The sequence below is a fragment of the Oryza brachyantha genome, chromosome 1 (assembly GCF_000231095.2).
Source record: "Oryza brachyantha chromosome 1, ObraRS2, whole genome shotgun sequence".
In the NCBI taxonomy this organism is placed as follows: Eukaryota; Viridiplantae; Streptophyta; class Magnoliopsida; order Poales; family Poaceae; genus Oryza; species Oryza brachyantha.
This window is the reverse complement of record NC_023163.2, coordinates 901,493-926,653: the sequence shown is the minus strand read 5'-3', so window position 1 is coordinate 926,653 and position 25,161 is coordinate 901,493. Positions and strand designations below refer to the sequence as shown.

Here is a 25,161-nt window from a genome sequence, read left to right as displayed (position 1 = left end):
TTACTGTTTACTTCAAAAATTGTTTTAGTTTATTTTTTTATTACCGGACACATTTTTGACAAACCGATGAAGTTAATATGTATTGTAGTATATGGGTGTAACATAGTATCTAAATCAATGCAAACTGGATGGTGTCTGAGATAGTTAAGATTGACGGATTAAAAGATTATTTAGTTTTTATTATAACTATTTGAGGATATCACAGACCCAAGCCAATTGGATAGTAAGGACACCTTGTTTTAGGAGGATGATGATTCATGTGACTTATATGAAATATGAAATGGAGGGAGCGGTAACTAGGAAGCTCGATGACTCAGCTGTTGTTTCAGAATTTATGGACAAATGTGCCTCAGTTGGTACACCTACAAATCAACGTCCATTTTTTTCTAAAAAAAATGGGCGATGTTTCATGACAAACTGAAATAACTGTTCTATTATTCACTAATATTTTTCAGCTATAAACATGATGAGACATAATTTAATCATACTGTGAAATATTTTCGCTATATGCATGAAACATTGAATTTTATCAACTGAAACATTAACCGGTCTTATTCATCAAAGAAAAAAAAACATCGTCAAAATAGCCACTGCAACATTTTGATTTTGTACCAATGAACATCGAAAGTATATTGACTGAAACATCGAAATAATTTCAAAATAATATTGTTCTAGATTTACTTCCTCCTCTCCGGTGATCATGAAACAACATAAAAAAAATACATAGTACAACGTTTCAATCCAATACAAAAAGGAACATCGAAATAGATATCAATTTTTTTATGGGACTTCACTTGGTTAATATAGTAGAGAGAAGAGAGAGTAGGCAGCCATTGCAGGTAAGAGAGAGGGATGGGTAGATGTACAAGGGAGGAGCTTAGCATCCTACCATATTTGGGGGAGCCGAAGATTCTAAAAAGTAGTAACTACTTAACAATCTAGACTGTTTAAAAGAGCCGGAGAATCCCAAAGAAGCTACAGCTACCATAAAATGCCCAAGCATTTGCCTAGTACTCAAATCACTTCATATTCATTTACTGCACTAAATTTTCTAATGACACAGGGCTCATTTCATAGTCCATCCCATGCAAACAGATCCAAAGTAGAGTATGTGAAGCTCTAAATCAGATGATTAGCTCACCCTGTTACTAAATTCCGGGCAACGCATGAGATCAGAGTGTAGTGAGGTAAACTGTGTGCACAGATGACACAGGAGGGGGGAAAAAAAATCTGTAAGCTAGCATTTCTATTAACCACAACAACAATAATCCAACCAACATTTGCCACTCTTCATTTTTCTCAATTCTGTATGGGAGCACCCATAATTCCATCAGTTCTATAAACAGTCACACAAGTCATTCAACTGATCACTAATAATTACACTGCCTATTAGCTTCGGTGCTCCAACCATAAGCTCTCTGGCTTCCAACCAAGCTAGTACGCACTATGCACTGAGGCCCTTGAAGCCATGACAGTTACCAAAAAATCTGGAAAGAATAAACCCATCTCACCTTTGGACGTGTGCTTGTAACCCAGGTGCAAAAATGTTCGCTGTGGAAGCAAGTGCCGAAGTTCTAGAGACATGGAGAGCCCCTCTGTGCAAAATGAGAAAAGCTCATCGCTTCAACTGTGGGAAGTGAAGTCTCACGCTTCAATTCTGCTATTGTGTGCATGAGTTGTTGCCTGACAATGATTCCTCTAAGATCTGATTCATATGTTTGCGGAACTTCTCAGCTTGGGGGCCAGGTCTTACAATGTTGACATTGCTCCACTGGGAGCATGGATCGTTGAACCACTTTTTTCTGCCTGTGCACCAGGCACCAGGTACAGGTCTGTGACGCCAACGCCGGAGTATTCTATCATCAATCTTGTCAAGCAGTGGCTCATTCTCCCGAAACTTTCTAGCAAAAGGCACTCCACTCTCCGCTATCTCATCATAATGTGTGATGTTCAGAAAATGGGGTTCCATCTGAGGTGGATCATCCCACACCATATAGTGCATATCGTTGTTAACAGTGGAGTTACGGAAGCCTGAGTTGCATACAACTGAGTGGAAATACCCTTCCTGAGGAAGCATTACGTTTGTGAAGTACATGAGAAGAGTTCGAGGGAGATTCTCCCAACCAAAAATGCAATATTCGATAAAGCGCCGATTCAGAATGACCCATGGTGAACCTGTATGAGAAGAAACCCATGAGTCACAGAGCTAGTTGATCAAAGAAAGAAAATGAAGGGAAAGGAGACGGAAAATGCCTGTGAAGAATTTGAAACCATCCGGAGTATCACGTTTTTCTGTTGCTTGGAAGAACTGGTTTCTTCCTGCCAAGTATATTCCAGCATCTACTATGATTGGTTGCACTCTCTGAGATCTGCAGTAGTATTATATTGGTCAAATTAACACCAGTGCAGTTAAATTATTTCTAAGTTCATATAGAACATACTCTTTCCATCCAATGTCACTACTGTGATCGATGAAGTTGAGATGCCTTGGCACAGAGGAGAAGACATGAATCAAGTCTGTAGCAACGGACAACATAAAAACATAAATATCTGAAAAAGCAAGGGCTTCGGGCTGTATCAATCACGATAGACATGAGCTATCAGTCAGAAATAAATACACACATGCAGAAAGCATCAAAGCACAATGTAAAGGTCATATACAAATCCAAAACAACTGACAGGTTGACGATATATAGTAGTTCAAACTTCAAACCAAGTCAACGATATAACTGAAACAAAAAAACATAAGTCGGGTAGGGTTCATCAGAGAGAGAGAGAGAAAATGACAGGCAGCACAATATGTGGAGACTACATATTGCAATATGGAACTAGTATTTTAGACATATTTCATAAAGAAAAATACAGGAATTTCATCGTATTAAATGGTGGGATCCAGAATGGGTGAAATGTAGGTGTCATACTAACAACTATACAGCAAGAACATAGCAGTGTAATGTGTCTGTCTTTACATAGAGGAATTCTGACGGAGTTCAGGAAAGGGTAACTCCGTTAGTTTGCCAAAGCCAGGAAGACAGAAAGAAATATCTAAATTTTCAATGATAAGCAGAGATCGACAAAGGAACTGATGAAAAGGATTCAGCAAGTGGGTATCCTTTGCTGTGCAGATTGGTTCCAGTAGTGGTGAGAATGAAATTGGTGAACCTGCGGTTCTCCAGTTCATACTTTGTCTGTTTAAGTTGGAGCGTGCCTTCATTACGTCTAGAGGTGCAATAGTAATGTGCTGTTCCCATAAGGTCATAACCATGATACATTGCACAAGCTAAGAACAGATACGTTATATGTATAGAGAATGGTAATAGCGTGTGGCCCTTGTGTGCAATGCAGATTGATTTATTCAACAATTTGGGGAGAGGAAATCAAGGGAGGATGACCTGGGAACAAAGAAGAACAAGAATATTCTCTGTTTCCTGGGTCCATCACAATCACTCTAGATAAAATTAAAGTTTCTACACTTCCACTGACTTGTCTACTCCATCCATCAATCCGACACCAACTAGACTGCAACTCATGCACCCTATAGCAGGGTAATTATTTGCATATGAGAAGCAACTGAAATCTAGATGACACAACCAGGATGCAAAACTGAAGTACAAGAGCCTTAAAAGGTGAACTATTCAAGACAACCTACACAAGAATACAATATATTCTCTATTGAAAGATCATGTTAACTTCCACTTGTTTTGTCCCATCCCCACCTTCTCACTGCCTTGGTTGTACAGGAGGTCCTCATTCGGTTGTTTGTAACAAAGCTGCATGCTAAAAGTGAAAAAATAATACCAAAACCAAACTTGTATAATCTGTTAACTGTGTAAAAGTGAGGACTTAAACGTATTTGTATAAAAGATACGCGTATTGGTTATTCAGACACAAGATGACCCCATAATTGATATGCAATTTCCTCCAAAAGAACTTATTTATATGAAACAGTTCACAAATTTCCATCTGAAATCTTGCCCTGGTTTAACAATGTGCCAGGTTGTAATGAATTGTGTGAAGAAAACAGTCATGGGAAAATGAGCTGCCATATGGGTGATGTATGAGAAGAGCAATCACAACTAGAGTCGCATAGCTCATGGCTGACAACCATGGGCATGGTTCGTGTGTCATGATTGTGTTGAGGAACTTCAGTATGAAAAGAAGAGGGGAAATAAGTCATCGAGTGGTTGAGTTACATGACACCTAGAAACTGAAAACATGCCAATCCAGCATTGTAGTATTAGATTCCACCTAGCTAGGACAGCTTTTGGTACAAGTGTCCAAAAAAAGTAGACAACAAACAAAGAAGTTCTTCCAAATTGTCCAAACCTAACAGCACCACCAAGCTGCTCCCTAATGTCCTGGTCCTTTCAGGTAGTATATTGTTATGCATATAAATGTACAATGTGACTAGAAACATTAACTACCACTTAAACCAAGTCCACCTCATATATATATTGTATAAAGACCGCACAATAATTTTTTGCTAGCTCCATCAGCTCCTGTACTACACTAAAAGATGCTTCCGGTGCACATTTTTACCTCCATCCTTGATCTCAAATTGAAAAAAGAGAAAAAGATACCGAAATGCGTTTTAGTTTGGGGTAGCTGGAACGACCAAGTAAAGGCGTCGGATTTGTACTAGATCCAGGCAGGCCGTGCAGAAAAACAGCGTTTTTGAAAACAAATCATGGTAATTGGAGCCATGGATTTTTTGAAGCTTACCGTCCTGGGTGACAAGGGGATAGTCGGCGGCGTTGAGCGTGACGAACCAGTCCCACTCGGAATCCAGGCGCAGCAGCGCGGCAGCGGCACGGAGCGTGGCAGCCAGGCCGGAGGATCCCATCGGCGTGCCAGCGGTGGGGCGGCCGACGACATCGACGTTCCCGAAGGCGCGGACGGCGGGGGCGGAGCGCGCGACGGCGGCGGCCAGCTCGGCCCGCTCGGAGTCCGGCGCATCCGCGGAGAGGTGGAGCAGGTAGCGGTTCCTCGGGTGGTAGACCGCGAGCATGAGCCGCAGCAGCTTCCTCCCGTCCCCTCGGCCCCCGGAGAGCAGGTACGCGAAGGACGGTGGCGCGGCGGCCCCGCGGCGGACGTAGGACGGCGGCGGGAGGCGCGCGAAGAGCGCCGAGGAGGCGGAGAAGCCGGACAGCGCGGATAGGAAGAGCAGCAGCGAGACGAACGACACGGACACGAGCGGCAGGAGCCACTTGTCGGCGGCCCCCATGGCGGCTGTCGCCCCGGACCTCACGGCCGCATCCGGCCCCCGCCCCCCGCCTACCACTCCGGCTGCGGCGCCCGGCTGGTGGCGATTAGGGTTTGGCGAGATCGCATCGGGGCGGGAGCGAAATGGCGAGATCGGAGCAGCTCTCCCCTCCTCCCCTCTCCTCTCCCTCGCGTACGTTTCTCTCTCTCTCACGCTTCGCACCCACGAGGCGACGGAGGAGAGAGAAGACGAGGCGGGGAGGGGGAGGGGGAGGGGGACGGAGGCGACAGCGTGAGCCCCGCCTCTCTCTACCCCGTCCACTCCTAGGCTCCTTCCCTCCACTGTCACTGACACGTGGGACCCCACCTAGAGCGGACCCACCTGTCGATGAGGTTCTTCTAGCTGGGTTGGGTGAGGATATGGAGAAGAGGGGTGGGTCCCACGGATCAGGGTAACGGGGGGGCGGGTGGTGCGTTGTCGGACGGGGCCAACGGCGCTTGCCTCGCGGGCTCTGACGCGTGGGTCCCACCCTTGCTGTCGTGGCATGGGCCGTCGTTCCTTGGGTCCCACCTGGCGGTGACTCGGATGCTGATGCTTCCAGAGAGGGTGAGCGATTTCGCTGTCATTATAGTAGTTTTCCCTTGTTGATTTAGGTTGAAACTGTTCCGTGACTTAAGTGGCTATCAACTGACGTGGCACTGATCCATTGGCTCCACAGATACTAAAACTTCAGACCATGCTATTGCTACTACTACTATCTGGCTAGTGGCTACACTAGAAACGGCAGTTTGCAAAGGCTACCAAGCTCTCGATTTGTAGTGAGTAGTACTACTTTGTTTAGTTGTCTGATCCCAATTTGATCTCCATGGTGATCACCTCCTGGTCCTAACCAACTTGGAGTTTCAAAAATGTATATACACTAATGATCAGCCAAACACACTGCAACTGGGGCTAGTGGCTATTCTTCTCTTCTCTTCAGTCTCCAGTTAGCCAAGAAGAACAGGACGAACGGTGTCTGAAAACCAAATGTCAGAAATCTCGTTGGTTGGTGGTTACCGCCTTAAATCACGTTTTAAGAATGCGAATTAATTACGCTGCTGCTCTACTTAGTAACTCGGACGATCCAAAAATGGGAAAGATTGCTGCTGACAGCAGTGAGGGTGCCTGTAATGTACACTGTACTACAGGAGCACTTGAGCGTCACGGGCCACTCTCCTCTCTGTACCTGAAATCAGCAGCAAGTCAGCGATGGATTCAGATCAGGTGAAGTGCTATTATTACTGCAATTTTGGCAGTAGCAGCTGATCTGGCCATTCAACAAGCATCGGACGTGTATAAAACTAACATCCTTTAGTCTCTGTCTATGCTTCCATAGTGAGCAAACAAAGGCGGAGAAAGCAGTGGGTGTGATATATGAGAAGGGCGGAGATAGATTTTTTAGCATACGAGTGAACTGGTTCTTGCATGTGACATAAATAATAATGCAAAATATATTAAATTGATAAGATAGATTAACATATTATATCACTTAATTTATAATAATAGTGGTAAAAAAAGAAAAAAAATAAACTAAACTATATGCAAGAAACGGGTGAATATCCACCCATACGTTAAAAAAAAGTATTCTGATGCTTGTGGTGTCAGCGTGTAAGATGGGCTTAGGATTAAGATTTTTTATTTTTTAAACATTTTTAATAACAATTTTATTATTAAACATCGAACAAAATTTTTTTACCGTATGAACCTTTTGGCCACGCTACCAATTAGCATGACAAGATAGCGCTGTCACGTAGAGTGTTTGATGCCACCGACACTGGCGTGATAGTGTTGTCTTGTCACACCGCCAACGCTAACTTGACCAAAAGATTCATACGGTGAAAATACTTTTTCTTCGAGGTTAGTAGTAAAATTATTTATTAAAAGGTTAAAAATTAAAAATAGGATGTGGTGTGTTTGTGGGCAGAGTAGATGATCAAGTTTACACGTAATTTTCTTTTAAGTACAGAAGAAATACATCAGAAAAGTTGCCAAGTTTTACAGGACCAAAAATTCTCTACTTTGTACACTTTGCGCTCGCGTGAGTTTTTAGCCTTTGCCGACGGCGAGATTACTGGTTATACTCCAACATCATGCGAACCGTGCTGATGAGTCTGGATGATGTTTTGTACAAGGTGTCATGTTGCCATGATCTAAGGAGAGGAATAGAATTGTTTCCTTAACAGGAAGAAGACAACATTACACGCTCATTGGGGTTTGATGTGAGCCAGCCGTTTGATCTCTTAGGAACGATTCGGATCGACTACTACTAAACTTACAGTAACCATAGAGACTGCACCCGATCCAAATCCGTCAGCGATGGTGGCATCTCTGAACCTCCTGAGTTGGATTGTCAGGTGGCACAACCTGGCTGGCTGGCTCTCTCACTCGCTCGAGTCGTTTTTACCGTTTTTCTGCAGCATTTCGATTTTTACGGCACCAGCAAACAGTTGTTGGATCTTATTCAGGTAAGGTGAGAATTGGATCGTCCAGAATGAATTTTCATTTTCAGTGACGTAAATCCAGCCAAGCAACAAGCAACTGCAGATGTCCGATGAGCCAGATGCACACATATATATAGCACTATTATATGTGTACGGCATCCATTGCTGTACGCACTTGTTGTCGTCAGGTTATACACGCGTTCAGCATGAGTGCAGAGCGGCAGATACACACACCAGGATCAAGATGATGTCGACAGCGATGTGGTGTGGCTTTTGAATCGCGAGACACCGGGAAAATGGAGCGATTTTGCGCCCAAATTTCTGCAGTTTTGCAGCTGCCGACCAGATCAAGCAAGCCCAAGATGGTGAAGGCACGGGGCTCTGCAACATAAAGAGGACCAAGAAACCACTGGAATGGGCGCCGCGGCCTCTGCTCCGTCGACCGGCGTTACCCATTTTCTATTCTCAAAGCGTTCTTTGGTTCGGCCATCGGCGTATACGGATAGATGCATGGATAATTTGTGGTTTCACTAAATAGACTAAATGTTATTTTTGAGTTGACCATGGTAATATGTGGATGAATCTAATTTAACTAACGGAAATACTACCATGCGGTATCCCGTCGAAGCGGGATTCTCTACAGCGACGGCTCGCGAGTAGGTGGACGTGACCCAGAACCTAGAGTGCGTGAAGCCGAAGTCACAGAGCTTGACATCGAGGTTGGCGTCAAGCAGCACGTTGCACGGGGTCCCAGCTCTCGGTGGAGGTCGCCGTTTGGGGCATACTCGAACACCAAGACTCCCTCATTTGCACACATACGGAAACAAGTTCATGCAGCCGCGCTAGCTCAAACCGAGCAGAGCACATGCAACGGCGGCGACGACGGCGCTCGCGGCGTGCTTAACCACAGAGGACGCCACGTGTGTTGATCCATGACGGTGTCGAGGCAGGCGAGATCGAGTGAGTCGAGTCGGCGTTGCGCTAGGGAGCCCACGACGTCGGCGTTGTTGACGATGCCATAGAGGTGGTCGTGTCGTGCCACCGTGAGGTCGATGACTGTAGCAACCTTAGTTACAAGCTCACGACGGTGGCAGCGATGATGACGGTGGCGGTCGATGGCGATGACGACAGCGGCAGCGACCAAGAGCAGCTAGCTGCGGTTGATAGCGGCGGCGGCGTCGTCGACGACGACGACAACGATGGCGACGACAAGGAGAACTCATTAGCTTTTTGGGTGATACTAACCGAGTATCATATGTTACCGCACTGGTATCACTTACTAGTGCGGTATCAGATCTGATACCAAGAGTTGTCATGTTTGATACCTCGTCGAAATCATCGCGTTTCAGTATCAGATCTGGTACCGATGACGTATCATGTTCGATACCTCATCAGAATCATCCCGTTTTTATTATAAGATCTGATACCGATAAGGTATCGTGTTTAATATCTCGTCGAAATCATCTCGTTTTCAGTACAAAATCTAATACCGACAAGGTATCGTGTTTGTTACCTCATCGGAATCATCCCGTTTCAAAATGAGATTTCGTGTGGTAGCAGTCCCCTTTTACTAAATGAATTAAGTTTCGCTTTTCAGAGTCGACGTGTGAGTAATTCGTGAAGGGCTTTGGTCTAACTAAATAAATTAAATTAAATTTTTTGATTTAGAAAATAGTTCATTTAGTTAAACTATAACCAACCACAAAGACTTATGTCAACTCTATCGGCATCTGGCTTTTCCTCTAGCCACGGCCTTACCTTATCCTAGGGTTGCCTTGCCTCATGCATCCTACATCCTAAAATTTCTATTTAAAAATCTAGAAAATACTACCTCCGTTTTCTAATGTAAGATGTTTGACTTTTTTGGTTGCAACGTTTGACCATTCGTCTTATTCAAAATTTTAGTATAAATATAAAAATGACAAGTCGTGCTTAAAGTTCTTTTGATAATAAAGTAAGTCACAAGAAAAATAAATGATATTTCCATAATTTTTTGAATAAGACGAATGATCAAACATTGCAAGAAAAATGTTACATTTTACATTAGGAAATGGAGGAAGTATATCCTTAGCCAAATAAAGTAAGCATTCCTGCACCACGGCATAATATGCCTTATGTTCATAACCAACTACTTTTATTTATAGGGTTTGCCAACTCTTTTACATATCCATGCAACTTTGCACAATGGTCCCTGTTTTCTATACTCATTTAAAAAATAGTTACGGTGAATCTACCACCTCCAACTATACTCATGGTATTCTTTTTCAAATTATCTATCGAACATCTTAATATTAGATAAAGATGTAAATATAAAGTGACAGCCCATATAAAATAAAATTAAGGAGAGTGTAACCTAGAAAAATGATGGTAACATATTTTATGGAAAAATATATCTTGATTTATTTTAGACGTTATATTTTTTCACCATAGCAAAAACACGGACATTCAGAGCTAGCGGGTAAGGAAAATATATAGACATGGGCCTACAGCCCACGAAACAACTGGGCTAGCAAGCATTTACAAGGTAGGCCAATGGACCCACCGATAGAAGTCCACGACCTCCTGTAGTGCCACCGCTGTGGCGCGCACATACACACGAGAGAATTGCTATTTCAGCCACAAAACCATGCTATTTCAGCCACAAAACCAAACAGCTTCGCTAAAATGGTCTCGGAACCAGGAACTTCTCTAAAATGACCTTATATCCGGTGTCATTATTTTAAATAGCCATCAACTAAATTAGTGACTGAATTGCCCCCCTCTGTCCTGCTTCTGCCTCTCTTGCTCTCTGGAAAAAAAAAAGCCAAGTTTATCACTCGCTATATATCATCGATATTGGATCTTTCGTACTGCAACTAATGCATATAAGTGAGGGATACTAACAAAGCCTTTTGAGCTCCAGTATTTTCTTACTTATCGTACACAAAACTTTATGTCTGGGATCAGAGGGGGACTAGTTGACAGGGACCAAAGACTAGTAGTAGATGTGATCAGTAAAGCTGCAGTACTAAACCATTAGCAAAGCTTCTTTTCGACTGCTCCCGTTCCCAGTGTTTTACTACAGGCAGGCAGGCAGCCAACATTTCCAGCTTTGACTCTACCAAGTTGGGTCTAATCTCTCTTTCAGAAAAGTGAATGCCCGTTTAATTTTAAGTATTTATAATAGCTTAATGAAGCGGCACAGATGTGTTCGTAGAGTTCTATTCAAAACACAATTGCTCCAAGAAAAGTACAATCCATAAATAACTCATTACTACTGCACTGGCTAGATCTATGATTTATTTACAATTGTTTCGCCGCAGCAAACCAGGTTCCATTAGTTCATTGCAGTCCAAACACTGTCTAATGCCATCAGATATTTCAGTCAAACTGCATGCAACTGCTGTAGTACCACTGGCCATCCATAATACAGTAATAACAACTGAAAGTTGATCCTCTCTAAAGACTTAGCAGTTCAACTCAGTTACTCAGAGACACAGAGCCGCAGATACAAACTGACATTCCTTCACCGCTTTCCAACTGAAACACCTCCTAACTTCTTCCTACAAATCAAGAGAATAATGCAGTGATGGTCTGAAGAATACAATGATAGTTTGATAGTAAATTTCTGATCAAGTCATCTTACATGACTCTCCAAATCTAGTTTCCTGTTGACCTATCTGCCAATTTATTCGAAAGCCTAAAAAATAATCAGAGTTAGCTTTAAAATATATCATATTGAATTTGATGAAGGCAGGCTAAAGGTTACACAACTTACACATCAATTATATACTGCCTTCCAAGGGGCTGTTTTTGAGCAAGGCGTGCCAGATTTAATAATATCATGGGAAGAAAGTTTTTCAAGTTGAATGATAACGCTGCCTCAACTTGATGTAACATGAACTATGTAGGACAGGAAACATTAGACAGATGTTTAAATTTTGAACTGTAAAAGAGAAATGGGAGTAGTATTGTACTTACAGAGTTTGGTGCATGTTTCAAGAAGTTGTTTGCAAAATGAAGACACCCTTTTGCATCATCAGTATACAAGGTATTTAGATCATACCAAGTTCCATTTAAGAAGTATGCATCTCCATTAGGACCATAAACAAAAACGTCATGGAGTACTGGAGCTGAGTCTGCTAGGGGATACCAAGAATAATTTCCCATAGCAGATTCATTCATTTTAGAATGTCCAGGGTGTCTATGCCACATATTAGCAAGATGCTCTATTTGTCCCATCCTACTTAAGTAAGACTGGAGACAAGGATGATTAATGATGAATGCTACGATAGCTTCGTCATTGGAATTAGCTTTATCGGGACAAGTCTCCAAGTAGCCAAGTAAATGATCAAAGTAGAGAGGAATATGTGGTGCGAACTTTGCTTTGAATATGGAGTACAGTTTATAAAAATCTCCCGCACATGTATCTTTAGTAAATTCCACTGTAGGAATGCCAACTATACTAACAGCACCATTCTGAAATATAATGTTGGCACTAGTAAAAGCGCCATTATAGCTCTTCTGGTTCTGGTGAACCTCAGAAACATGATTTAAAACGGCTTTGATGTTGTATGAAGCGAAGTATGAGAAGAAATTCACCCATCGATGTCGTTTAACCGGTGGGTGGCTACTTTGGCCTTGAAGATCAGGATCAATAGCAACTTTATAGAACCATTTAGCCATGTCATTACGATCAAACTTCTCATCAAAAGTCATGGACCTGCAGCGAAAAACACACAATGTTACAATGTTAAAGACAGGTATAAAGAAAGAAAATTAACATCAGTTTAAAGTAGATATTACTTACTGTCCGCCTCTTCCTCGGTATCGGATTTCAATGGTTGAGTTTCTACGTACAGGGTACTCTGACAGTGATTTATCATAGTCCAAAATTTTTTCACACAGTAGAGCTTAGGTGTCCTGAGCATTGACTCCTATACTTTGACAAGCAGATATGACAAGAGAATCAACCTTGGTGTTAAATACATCAACTTGTATAGGTATACTAACACCACATGCCTTAAGAAACACTGATTGCAACTCCTGCAGAGAAAAAAAAAAGAATCATCGTAAACAGCGGCAGATAGCAAGAAAGATCGAATGCAAGATTGATCATAGCTTAACAGTAAGGCAAAGCGTAACAATGCATCAAAATAGTATTATTTCCTTTGTTCTATATTGATTCATGCTAATGAATCTAGACGCATATTCAAAACATATACATTGATATAGACAAACTCAAAAAATTATAATATGGAACGGATGTTGTGCACTCAGGAACACGAGAGCCCATTCTCAGATGCGAACACGAGAGCCCATTCTCAGATGCGAAGCGCGTTCACAGTGCGGCGGACGTGGCGAGTGGTTTCACCCCGCCACGATCCGCCGCCGCCGGTCGCCGTGGAGAGAGGAGGCTGCTCGCGTCTTCGCCAGGGCGCGCGGAGCCTCGCAGAGGATGGCGCAAGGGCACGGCGGGGGTATGCGCTGTGGAGATCGGAGCTCAGCCTCGTGCCCTAGCGCGGGACCCACTGTCGACCATGAATGGAGAAAGAAGAGAGCGCGGCGGCTGGACTTACCTCGTCGCCGCCCACCGGACCAGCACCGTTCGCCCCAAGATCTCCGCGCCGCGCCTCCCGACCGCCGGCGCCGGAGCTCCGCTGCGTCCGCCCGATCTGGCCCTCCGTCGGCCGATCTGCCTCTCCGCCGCCCGATCTACGCGCCGCCGTCGCCTGAGGTCCGCCGCACCGCCAGATTTCCGCCGCCGCCCGAGCTCCATCGTCGTCGCTCGATCTGCCGTCTTCCTCTGCTGCGCCGCCGGGAGGGAGGTCAAGGAGGGAGGAAACCGTCGCCAGTGGGGGGAAGAGGAGGAGGGGACGCGATGGACTGGCGACGGAGCAAGGACGAACCGATGAAGTGTTCGGCTGTATTTGGCCCACGTGTCGTTAGGGAGGAGGCCCCATAAAATGGTTTGGCCTTCACTGTGACCATCGTCGATTCGGCCCAGTCGGCGATGCGGCAGTTTGTCTTTTCGTAGTTTCTTTTAAAACTAGGAAGATGAGCAGAGATAAATGCGACGGCGGGACCAGCGAGGAGAAGAAGGAGGAGGACGCACCGCTGCGGCAACGGCAGTGTCCCCGAGCAGGACGCGCGGCGAGGTGGGGGAGGGGCGACGCTTCTTCGCATCCATCGATCGCCCGGCGGAGGGGACCTTCCTGGTGGCTATCAACTCGATACGAACCCCAGCCAGGCGCGCCGGCGGAGCCTTCGTCCTCGCCGGAAGGCCGAGATCGAAACCCTAAATGCTTCCGGGTTTCTCCAGGGTTTTAGCTTCGCGAGCATACGCAAAAACTACACGACAGTAGGATAGGACGAGGAGGGGGGGCCCACCCAACCACCCCATCGCGATCACTTTTTTCCTGTCTACAATACTGGAGATTATATATATATATATATATATATATATATATATATATATATATATATATATATATGTGTGTGTGTGTAAACTTTAGACATATAAAGTGAAAAGAAAACCCTATATACCATAAAAGGGCTGGCCTATGACTTAAACGAGCTGTTTTCACCCTGGGTCGAGCGTGTTCACGAGGAGAGGCAGCTAGCGCGCGCGCGCAAATTAGTCTTTCTGGATAGGGGAGAGGGGACAGAAGAAGTGTCTCGCTACTCGCTTCGCTACGCTTTGCTAGTGTTCTACGGATGGCCCGGCCTATTCACGATCGAAAAGGCTATTTCGCGTGCGCTCGCGCGGAGAGAGCATGCGCGAACACTCTCAAAATAGCTGTTTTTGCCCACGGTTAAGCCCATGGTGGAAAAACGACCCATTTCTTGTATATACAGTTCATGGGCCGGTCTATTTCTGGTATATATGGTTTTTTTACTTTATAAGTATAAAGTTTTTTTACTTTATGGGTATACCCATAAAGTTTACACGTATAAATTTATATGTATAAAGATTTTTCTATATTAAGTTTATATCAATAATATATATATAATATTTATATCTTTTTTTATTTGTATGTATGTATATGGATATGTTTGTATATAAGTTTGCATGTATAAAGCTTATATATCTAAAGTTTACATGTATAAATTTTATATGCCTAAATTGTGTTGTGTGTGTATATGTATGTATCTTTTTAAATGTCATCTATCCCAAATATGATTTATGAAATTAAATCCAATCATAAGAAGCAACAAATAGAAATGAGAACATAATTTGTCTACCTCCTTAAATACTTTTGTGAACTTGAAAACCACTATGTTTTCCGAAAAAATCATCAATAAAATCTATTAATTTAATGAATAAAATAATTGCCACAATACTATATTTGAATCGGTCTGAGCATTTCGATAAGAAATGAACATGCACATTTGTAGAGTGGACAGATTGCATATGAAAATCAAGCGATACGTAGAATAATCAATAAACACCTAAACACCCAGCTGGCCAGCTGGATGAATTTGGTGGAAAAGACTGACCAAAATCCAGTTGCCAAAGGTCCCCACCTGCAAATATCTCAATTCATTAGTATTGAGACAGGAAGCAAGCCCATGCCATTTAATTAGAATATATAGTAGAAAACAAATGTGAAAATTCATACACACAGGGGATTGCTAATTCCCATGGTAGAATTAGATAATGTCAATGCACATTAGTGTGTATTATTTTGAACGTGGAAATGCTACGGCATATACCAGTGTTAGTAATAATATGTTCTTCCATTTCATTTTTTGCGCTGATCGAGTATATAGAAAATGAGAATATTTATACTACAGGATAAAATGAAATGGTAGTGCTAAAAATGCATTGCAAGAGTTAGCCAAATATCAATGATACTATTTACTACTACCTGGAGAGTCTGACTTTTTGATAAATGTCCATCCATCAAAATAGATTATGATAGCTGGCACAAAATAACTCCAAATTCTATACGAAATCCTGCACACTACACAAACAAAAGGATGTTAATATGTGATGTACATGTACTAATCTCTTATTACCCTGTAGAAACAGGGTAGCATCGTACTGATATGATTTCATCTACAGCGGTTCAGAAAAGCATCATTCAATTATTTTTTTTTGAAAGTAGGGCAAAAGCTTTGTCTCTATATATTGATAGAGAAGAAGAAAAAATACAAGATAATGGCCCATAGAAGGACCAGAATCAGGAAAGGAAAAAACCACACACCACGCGATTACATCAGGGGCCTTGGTGCTAAAACCCAAACCAGCTCTTTGACACTCCTAATGTACGAGTTCTTCGAAGCGACGCCTACAGCAAGGAAACGACGATTGCGCTGCAGCCGCCCGTCCTAGGCAGGACACAGTTTTCACCTAAAGAAGCCCGCAGGAAAGTGTGGGATTAAACAGCAACGTCTCAAGAGAAAAACGATGCCCGCAGGCGACGTCGTTGCCTGCCAAAAGGCTAGACTTTCGTCCGTAATCAAACAACCCTCCCGTGCCAAAGAGCAGTCGTTGAGCTCAGAAGCCACCGCCATATAGCAACCATCCACGCGTAGCACCCCGCCTCGTCGTCTGTCGGCCATCCAGAAGGAGTCCAAAACTCCGGCGTGCCCCGATCCATCCACATTGTTGGGTAGGATGGGGAGAGGGTGATAGAGAAGAATGGATCCCCTCTCTCCATCACTAGTCCTCCGAACGTGGCCATCTTGAGACGGCAAAGGCGCTGTCCAAGAGAACGATCGTCTGGATTTGGGCTCACTGAAGGCTTGCAACGCCCATCTCACGGCGCCACCGTCGTCGCCCGCCATGCGGCCGCCGTCGCCACTGCCGCGCCTCCACTGCGCCGTCTCGCGCAGCATGCCGTCGCACACTGCCGCGGCCGCAAGCGCAACAAACGGTCGGCGCCGCCGCGCGCCACCATATACCGACGGTGACCCTTCACCGCGCCATCCCCATCCACACCCACGACGGGACGGCGGTTCAGATCTGGCAGCCTGCGGCAGAGAGCCCCGGCGCCGCCGTCCCTGCAGCCGGCCGGCTTGCCGGCGGCGCCACCACGCGACGTCGTCGCCCCCTTCCTCCACGGTCCAGCCGTCGTCGTGGACACGCCGTCGGCTGCCGCCGTCTTCCGCTGCCTAGCCCGGAGCACGTCGTCGGATCTGCGCAAAGGAGCACCAGATCCGGCCGTCGCACGTTGAGGAGCCCCAGATCCGGCCGTCCGACCGTCGTCGTCGACAAGCCGCCGGCTGCCGCCGTCTTCCGCCGCCGCCCGGCCCGGTGCACTTACGCACCACCCCTGCCCTTCAGAGTGGTGGCCATCGGCGGGAGAAGCCTCGCTGTCGCCGTCCTTGCAGCCGCTCGGCTTGCCGGCTCGCCGCTTAGGCAGCGGCGAGGTGGGGGTAGGTAGCTAGGCAGTGCGGCGACCGGCGGACTTGGTCCTCGCCCAAGTCGCCCTGGGCTCGGCGACACTCTCCCATCATTCAATTATCACATCTGTATGCTTCTAACTTCCTATGTTGCCATTTCATCGGACAAGTTAGGGCTATGGAAAAAGCCCGAAGCAAAGGGAAGGAAACAGTAGGCACAAATTATCGAGTTTTTGTTGCATATGCACGTAAGACTATCAAAAATTGGTCGGTAGGAAACATGGAAAATCTATTGGAGAAATTAAATAACGAAATCAGACATATAAAACATTACCTTTAGCTCTTACATATAGGCGAAGAGATATCCACTCCCACTGTTCCCTTAACCTTGTCTATGGATGGAAGAGGAGGCAGGGCTGCCAGTCGTCGGATTTGCGGCAGGAGCATTTGTTGGTGCCGGCGCCGATCGGGAGAGTGGGCGCAGGTGTGGGCGCGGGCGCGGCGGTGGCCAGGAGCGGCGGCGGCGGCCTTTGTGGGCACCAGAGGTGGGCGCCGGCCAGTCGGAGTGGGGTGGGCGACGGCCAAGATATCGGCGACGGCGACGTGTGTTGGGCGCTGGCCGGTCGGAGGTTTAGGACCATCGGTGTCCGGTCGGGGGTAGGCGGCGGCCGGTAGCGGTGGTGGTGTTTTGCGCTAGGTGGCTTGCTGGAGGGATCACTTTCGTTTCATGAGTCACGACAGCGTCCAGGAGAGCGTGGGTGATTTTGGTTCACGGTGATGGCGCTGAGGCGCGTAGTCAGGGGGTGCATAGTCAAGGGTGTGTCTAAGTAGGATTGCAAGAGAGAATTGTTTCAGATCATTCTAGGCTATTGGATATGTACATCTGCCAGTGAAACATAGGTCGAGTAAATTCTATGTATATTTGTTGGTGTGGCCATAAAAAAACTTCTTTTTTATATTAGTATAGATAAACACGTAAGATAAAAGATTATATTATCTTTGTCATAACTTATTTTATAGTACAAACAATTAAAATTTAATTCTGAAATATAGGATGATCAAACATTTATATAGACACTTTTCGTAAAGGGATAATTGATTATTTGATCCTAGTTGGTAGATGAAATGCCAAAATGACCCTACTTGTTATAAACTTTATATGTAGATAAAATATTTCTTGTTATAAACTTTATGCATATGTATTCATAAAATTTAAACAAAAAAATTCTATTCATAACTTTATGCATAAATAAAATACTTATATGTAGAAATATGTTTGACCACAACAATCAAAATAATCTACCCTAAAATCACAATAATAATTACTTGATTTAAGAATTTATTTATGTATCAAAATTTTGATGTTAAATTTGCAATCTATTGTCTAATATATTTGATAAAAAAACACTTTAAATTAAGACTCAAATCTAAATTTTAATTAATTAGTCAGCCGCTAATCCCCTAATCAGGCTAGCTGCAGCTAATCCCGCTGCCAAAACAAGATATATAGACTCGGCGTTGCTTCCCGAGGAGTTTGGGAGTCGAACTCTGAACCGTCAGGTTGCGAGACCTGCGGGTGGAGCGCATTAGGCCACCTCCAATATCCAATAAATATCTATAAGCTATAAGATGTACTGTATATTAAAATTTTTAATAGAGGAGAGATAAAAATTATCTTTTAGTCTCTTACATATATTTTAATGTCGAATAAGAATGACTTATAGGGATATTTATATTATTTGCTAAGAACTGAAATCATTAAAAAAATTATCTTTTAAATGCTTAGAGATAGAATGCTATCTCTATCGTTGGAGGTGATCTTATAGTCCGAGCATAGCTTATCTCTGTTGTTCAGAATGAGTATGGTCTGACTACAGAGATACATTATATACTTGTATACCTGTTTGGTTATTTGTATTATTCTTGACCAATATCATAATGTGTTTGGTTAAATACGGTTGACTAAGTCTGGTTGGTCGCAACTATCAAATATATGAGACATGTTTACTTAACTTAGATGTCAAATTAACTTTAGTTGCATCTGTCAAATTAACTTTGTGACAATCAAATACGCGGGACTCACTATACCAGCCAACTCACATTATAATTATATATATATATATATATATATATATATAACTATTTTTCCCCTTATAACATTGGAAAAGGATAAAAGAAAAAAATAAAATGGAGGATGCGGCAGCGACGACGGATTTGCCGCGACCACCGGCGTCGAGCAGCCCCCGTGGGCGTCGAGCGCGGCCACCAGCGTCAAGCGGCGGCAACAGCTGATCTAGCGTGGCCACCGGCGTCGAGCTCGGTCGGTGGCCGCCACCGGCGATGAGGGCGGATCTGGCGAGGACTTGGCGGCGACAGATCTAGCACGACGTCGAGTGGCGGCGACGACGGATCTGGTGCGGCCACCGGCGTCGAGCTCGGTCGTGGCGGACGGCGGATCTAGCACGGCGTCGAGCAGCTCCCGCCGGTGTCGAGCGCGGCCACCGGCATCGAGCGGCGCCGGCGACGAGCTCCGACCTCCCACGACGGCGCACAGGAGTCCTAGATTTTTCTCCTGGGAGTGAAATGAGGAGATGAGGCGAGGAAAACATTCTCTCCTTTGCACGCACGGCTGCAGATGCAATGTTGGAGCGGTGCGCCAAACCATGCTCACGTGTATTTGCTCGGGCTGTCCCAAGGTACGTTCTTTTGCACCTCAGCCTGGCTCACGCGCTGGCAGCGATATTTGCTGGCTTGATGCAATGTTGGAGCGGTGCGCCAAACCAAACACGCCCTTATCGAGCGCAATCAATATTATAGACATATGTTATAGGGATTAACGAACGGCGCAAGCATTACTCTCTTTTATAATAATAGGTATATTACTCTCTTTTATAATAATAGGTATAGATGGTTTGGCTATTCAATTCGTGACTTTCACTGTAGTATTGGACTAGAAATAATTGCATTTGTTTTTGCTAGGAAATGTTTATATGTTATCTTTGAAGTTGACTGAAGTTGTTGCCAATAACTTCTTGTTGGACTGGTATATTTCTGTACAATGGTAACCTGCTATAGTACTTACCGGTGGGAAGCACATCAGCCAATGGGCATACTGTCTGCATCGACGGATAAGGAGTGTCTAGTCGATGAAATGAAATTTTTGAATGGCACATCAGACGTTTGACTGGATGTCGGAAGGGGTTTCGGACACGAATAAAAAAAGAATTTCACGGCTGGCCTGTAAACCGCGAGACAAATATTTTGAGCCTAATTAATCCGTCATTAACGCATGTGGGCTACTGTAGTATTTATGGCTAATCGTGTACTAATTAGGCTCAAAAGATTCGTCTCATGATTTCTCACATAACTTTGCAATTGATTTTTCCTTTTATCTATATTTAATACTCTATTTAGGTGTCCAAAGATTTAATGTGATGTTTTTGGGTGAAAATTTTTGTAAACTAAACCCCCGAAGATGATGATATGAAAACCGAAGAAAAATAATGGTCTTAGGATAATAAACTATGGGGTTGTTTAAATAGGGCTAAACTTTTTAGCCCCATATCACATCGAATGTTTGGACACTAAAGTATTAAACATAAACTAATAAAAAACTAATTTTATAAATGAGTGGTAATCCGCAAGACGAATTTTTTTAAGCCTAATTAATCCATAATTAGAGAATGTTTACTGTAGCATCACATAGACTAATCATGAATTAATTAGGCTCAATAGATTCATTTTACGAATTAATCTAAAATTATGGATAAGTTTTATTAATAATCTATATTTACTATTTATAATAAGCGTTTAAACGTTCGATAAAACAAGGACTAAAAATAAATCGCTTTTGCCACCACCTATGTGAGTGTTGCTAAGTCACTCAATACTTGGATTCTATGGTGGCCTCTGTGGGAGCCTGATGGGGAATCTATTCTTGCATGTGGGTATGATGTGTCCTTTCGTATATGGAGAGATGGTGAAGTAGTTCTGGAAACTAGCGTGTAGTTCAATCATATCATTTTGTACCAGCATATGCTTAACATGGTCAACATTTAGTGAATATTCATTATCCAAAGTGTTTAAAACAGTTTTTAATGCATAGACAAAGTTAGTTGAACGAAATAACAAAACAGAAATTCAACGGAACCACCGGGTGCGTTCGAGGGAGGAGGTCGGGCCATGCCATGCCTAATGTACAGAGAAGAATAAGGCCGGGTTCACGCTGCACCTGGTCCAGGAAGACCTTTTTCGTGGGTTTGTTGCAAGCAGCACATCCACCGTCCAGCGAATCCGACCAACTCAGATCTCCGTCCGTGTCCCTCGCGGCCTATCCAAGGAATTCCCCCAATCTTCTCCTTCTTCCTCGACCAAACCCTAGCAAAGCAGCCATGGCAACCCCTAGGCCTCCCTGCGTGTTGATGAATCGCGTAGTGTTCTTCGTGGGAGACACGCTAGACGATGGCACGAGCGGAGATGCCTTCGCCGGCATGCCCATTGGATGGAGCAAAGCGCGGGCGCTGAGTCCCCGAGAGGCAATGGAGGCCATGGAACCCATCACGTTCCTCGCCGAGCCTCCTGAGGTGAGCTACCTGCAGATGAGGTCGCCGACGCCCGCGCACGCGCTGCAGATGGGATCCGTCAGCCAGGGCGACGTCTCCGGCACCCACAAGGGCATCGTCGTCATCTACGCCGACTTCTACCGGCCGGGCTGCTGCAATCTGCACGGCTGCTACCTCCTCTACGACGCCTCCAAGCCGAACAATGGCGACGCCCTCACCGTTATCCCCCAGCTGCCCGATTCACGCAGCGACCCCACGCTGGTGTACCTCGGCAACAGCGCAGTCCTTGTCACCGACCCGCACTCCGCCGCCGGCGATGATGATTACATCCTCGCCGATATCGTCACTTCCCCTGGGCCGGAGCTCGTGGGGCATGGACTCCCCGAGGCCACCATCTTCACGTGGTCATCGGCTGCCGGCGGCGGTGAGTGGGTCAGGTCGTCGATTCCTCAGCTCCCTCTCCCCGCACATCTGTGTGGTCCGAACCAAATGTTCCAGATCGACAGAGCCTTCTCCTTGGACAGCGGCCGCATCTGCTGGGTTGATCTCCTACAGGGCATCTTGTTCTGCGACGACCTCCTGGCACCGGAAGGGCCCAAGTTAGGCTTCATCCCGTTGCCTGCTGGGTGCTGCAGCGATGTCGATACAAGCTCCGGCATCAGAAGATGCCATCGGTCCACCGTTCCATCGCCTGCGTCTCTGGTGTCATCAAGTTCGTCACCTTATTCGGCTGTGGTAGAGATTTTCGTACCCCTGCTGAGGCGATGCTCAAGACATGGGCACTGTCCCCAGATTTCAAGGAGTGGGAGGAGGATACAAGGGCATTATCTATTGCAGACATCTGGGCAAGTGAGAGCTTCAACCAAATGGGGTTGCCACATGTCATTCCGGTCTCCCCTGTCCTCAGCATCACCGAAGATGGGGTCATGTATGCCGTTCTGAATGATATCGAGCGTGTGCCTGCACAATTTGATGAATTCGGGAACGTTGTTCTTAGGGGTCATCTGGTGGCCAAAGCAAATTATATGATCCGCTTCGACATCAATCAAAACAAGGTCCTGTCCTCCACAAAGTTATCTGAACTCGCCAGTTTAAGCTGGACAACACCCAATTTCTTCGCTACTGACTTCACGGCATACCTATCGGACCACAAGGTACTTGCTACTACTTCTAGCTTCACCTCAACTGTTTCTTCACCTCAACTGTTTCACTGTGGTACACTTCATTTCAGGCTTAATTCACACCTGGACACTTGTTAATTTGTCACATCAAGTTAGTTTCCTCCTGTACAACTAAAAAAATCGGCTTCTTAACTTTGTCAGACATTTATATTGATCTATTTAACAGAGCTATGTGTGTCGTATGTGTGCCAGCCTCATGGCTCATGTTATGTTTTCATTGGTGGAGAAAATGTTTTCATAGATGGTTTCACTTCCTTCTCTTGTCTAACCAATAAGCATTAATTACAAGGCTTAGGTTAAACTTTGCTTGTACTAATTTTCAAATTAAGAATTGGTAATGTATCAGCCTAAGTTTGTTCGATGATTTGGTAGAGTATGCACTAAGCATAGGCACAAATTTGAACTGAATCTGAAAAAAAAAAGCAGCTTAGCTTTAGTAGCTTTTTATTGCTATATAGGCAAACAAGTACAATACCCTTATCAATTCTAGCATTTGCATTTGTGGCTTACTATTTTGGCGCAATACTTATCTTAATTGACCTTTTTCTTACTTTTAGCCACGTGCTATTATGCTTTCAACCTATTCCTATCTGGGACAAGCTTAAGATATCCATGTTTGTGGAATGCTTTATTTGCTAGAGAATTATTTTGAGTGTATGCTAAGTTTCACTTCTCGAATACAAACCTGAGTGAATTGTTTAATTAATGGATGAATGAATGTAGGGATTTGGAAATTAATTTCCGAGTGTTTAGTTCATATTTATGGTTGGTGTTATGTTTTCTTTGGGAGATAATTTCTTTATAGTTGGTTTCACTTATGCAATATAAGCTCCTTCTCTTGTCTTAACAAATGAAAATTACGCCGCTCATGTTGAACTTTGACAGTAGTAATTTTAAAATTGAGAATTGGTATGAGCTATGCTTGTTTGGTTATTTGGTAGTATGCACGCTATGCAAATGCACAAATTTATGCAGAGCCTAAGCTTGAGTGTTTCTTTTCAGAGTCTTTTTCACTTATCCAATACAACACTGAGTGAACTTGCTAACTAATGAATATAGAGGTTTTGAAATCAATTACGGAATGCATTATTGATACAAGCCTAAGTTGATTCTAAAAGATGCAGCATGCTGAAGTGCAAGATGAAAGCTAACAGTGCTCTCAACTGATGCTGGAAACAGTAACAACCTTTGTGCATTCACCTGTAACTACATTGATGCCATGCATGGCTACTAACCTCATTAGCAACATGCCTTGAAGTACTGCTGACTGCAGGCAAGGTAAGGTAGGAGCGAGAGCCAAGGGGAAGCGCAAGCAGATGGAGTACTAATGAATGCTACGTAATATATGTCTGCTATTTATCTTGTGCGCGGTGCGCCTAACATGTCGCTTTGTTTTGCTTACATCCATCCCTGTGAGATGTAAGGTTAAAAGTGTTTTACGTTAACCATCAGACCTCTTGTTGGCACAATCAGACCATATTTTAATCACTATCAACGTAGCAGTTAAACTGACTGGTAACCATCCATGTGTCTGATCATCGTGGATTTATATCATATCTGTGACTTGGCATGCATTTTCTTGGTGACTGTTCTTGAAGTTCCAGTAACTAATACTACTACATGGACACCAAGCCCTGGGTCCGGCACCACCTCTGTATTTTGCCTCTCGTGCTATCTAACAGATCCAAGGATAATTAGGGTCTACTATTTCATCTATAGGTAAGTGGGGCATACTAAAAAGACACTGAGATTTGTTATAAAGTCTTAATGTTTGAGTTTGTCGGATATGTTTGTTCTGTTTTTGGTAGAGAGCAAAAGTACACGGATGACCGAGTGATCGATCTATTTCTGGTATTTATCATATCTAATCACTTTCGGCCGAGCAATTAAACTGAACGTTAACCTGCATGCATGATCATCGTGGATTTATTCATTATCATATCGTATATGATTCTACGGTACCGCCATATTTAGTGTGCAGCTCTGAACTTGATAATTTGGAATCTCTCTGCTGCTATCTAATGGCCGACCCAGATAATTGGCAGTGACAGAAAAGCCCAAAGCCCAATTCATCTCGCTAAAACTAAATGCTGCATCTTGGTCGTCAGGTTGTTTGTAGTATGATACTTAGCCCAGTTTCCACGGGCGAATTGCGAAAGGGTATATAGCCTAATGGTTACAAAGACCTTAGTAGCACTTGAGATGTTCATAGGAGGGGTAGGGTGGGAGACGACGTGTCCGTCCTCAGCGAGGTGCTCATAGGGTGTGCTAAGTGGGAGACGACGTGCCCGTCCTCAGTGAGGTGCTCATAGGGGTAGGGTGTGCTAAGCAAAGAAAATTCTAACGGCTTTATGCTTTTAGTGGGAGACGACATGCCCGTCCTCAGCGAGGTGCTCATAGGGGTA

General features: G+C 44.3%; 1 protein-coding gene, 1 long non-coding RNA gene and 2 pseudogenes across 3 annotated transcripts; 1 reads left to right on the top strand and 3 right to left on the bottom strand.

Annotated features, from left to right (window-relative positions):
• Positions 1–1,263: 1,263 nt before the first annotated feature.
• On the bottom strand, positions 1,264–5,426 carry LOC102704767 (beta-glucuronosyltransferase GlcAT14A). Its single transcript, XM_015843474.2, has 4 exons — positions 4,723–5,426; positions 2,442–2,517; positions 2,254–2,369; positions 1,264–2,175 (listed from the first exon to the last, which is right to left on the bottom strand). The coding sequence occupies exons 1-4, from the start codon at positions 5,222–5,224 to the stop codon at positions 1,661–1,663; spliced, it is 1,209 nt and encodes a 402-aa protein (XP_015698960.2). The 5' UTR covers positions 5,225–5,426; the 3' UTR covers positions 1,264–1,660.
• A 5,399-nt stretch (positions 5,427–10,825) lies between these two features.
• Positions 10,826–13,867, bottom strand: LOC102704479 (annotated as a pseudogene).
• A 1,134-nt stretch (positions 13,868–15,001) lies between these two features.
• Positions 15,002–17,559, bottom strand: LOC107305497. 2 transcript variants are annotated; one of them, XR_001551750.2, is made up of 3 exons: positions 17,348–17,559; positions 15,531–15,629; positions 15,002–15,189 (listed from the first exon to the last, which is right to left on the bottom strand). It is a non-coding gene; the product is annotated as an uncharacterized LOC107305497 (long non-coding RNA). The 2 variants fall into 2 exon arrangements; XR_001551749.2 differs by having other exon boundaries at positions 15,534–15,629.
• A 3,734-nt stretch (positions 17,560–21,293) lies between these two features.
• Positions 21,294–23,874, top strand: LOC102715819 (annotated as a pseudogene).
• Positions 23,875–25,161: the final 1,287 nt, after the last annotated feature.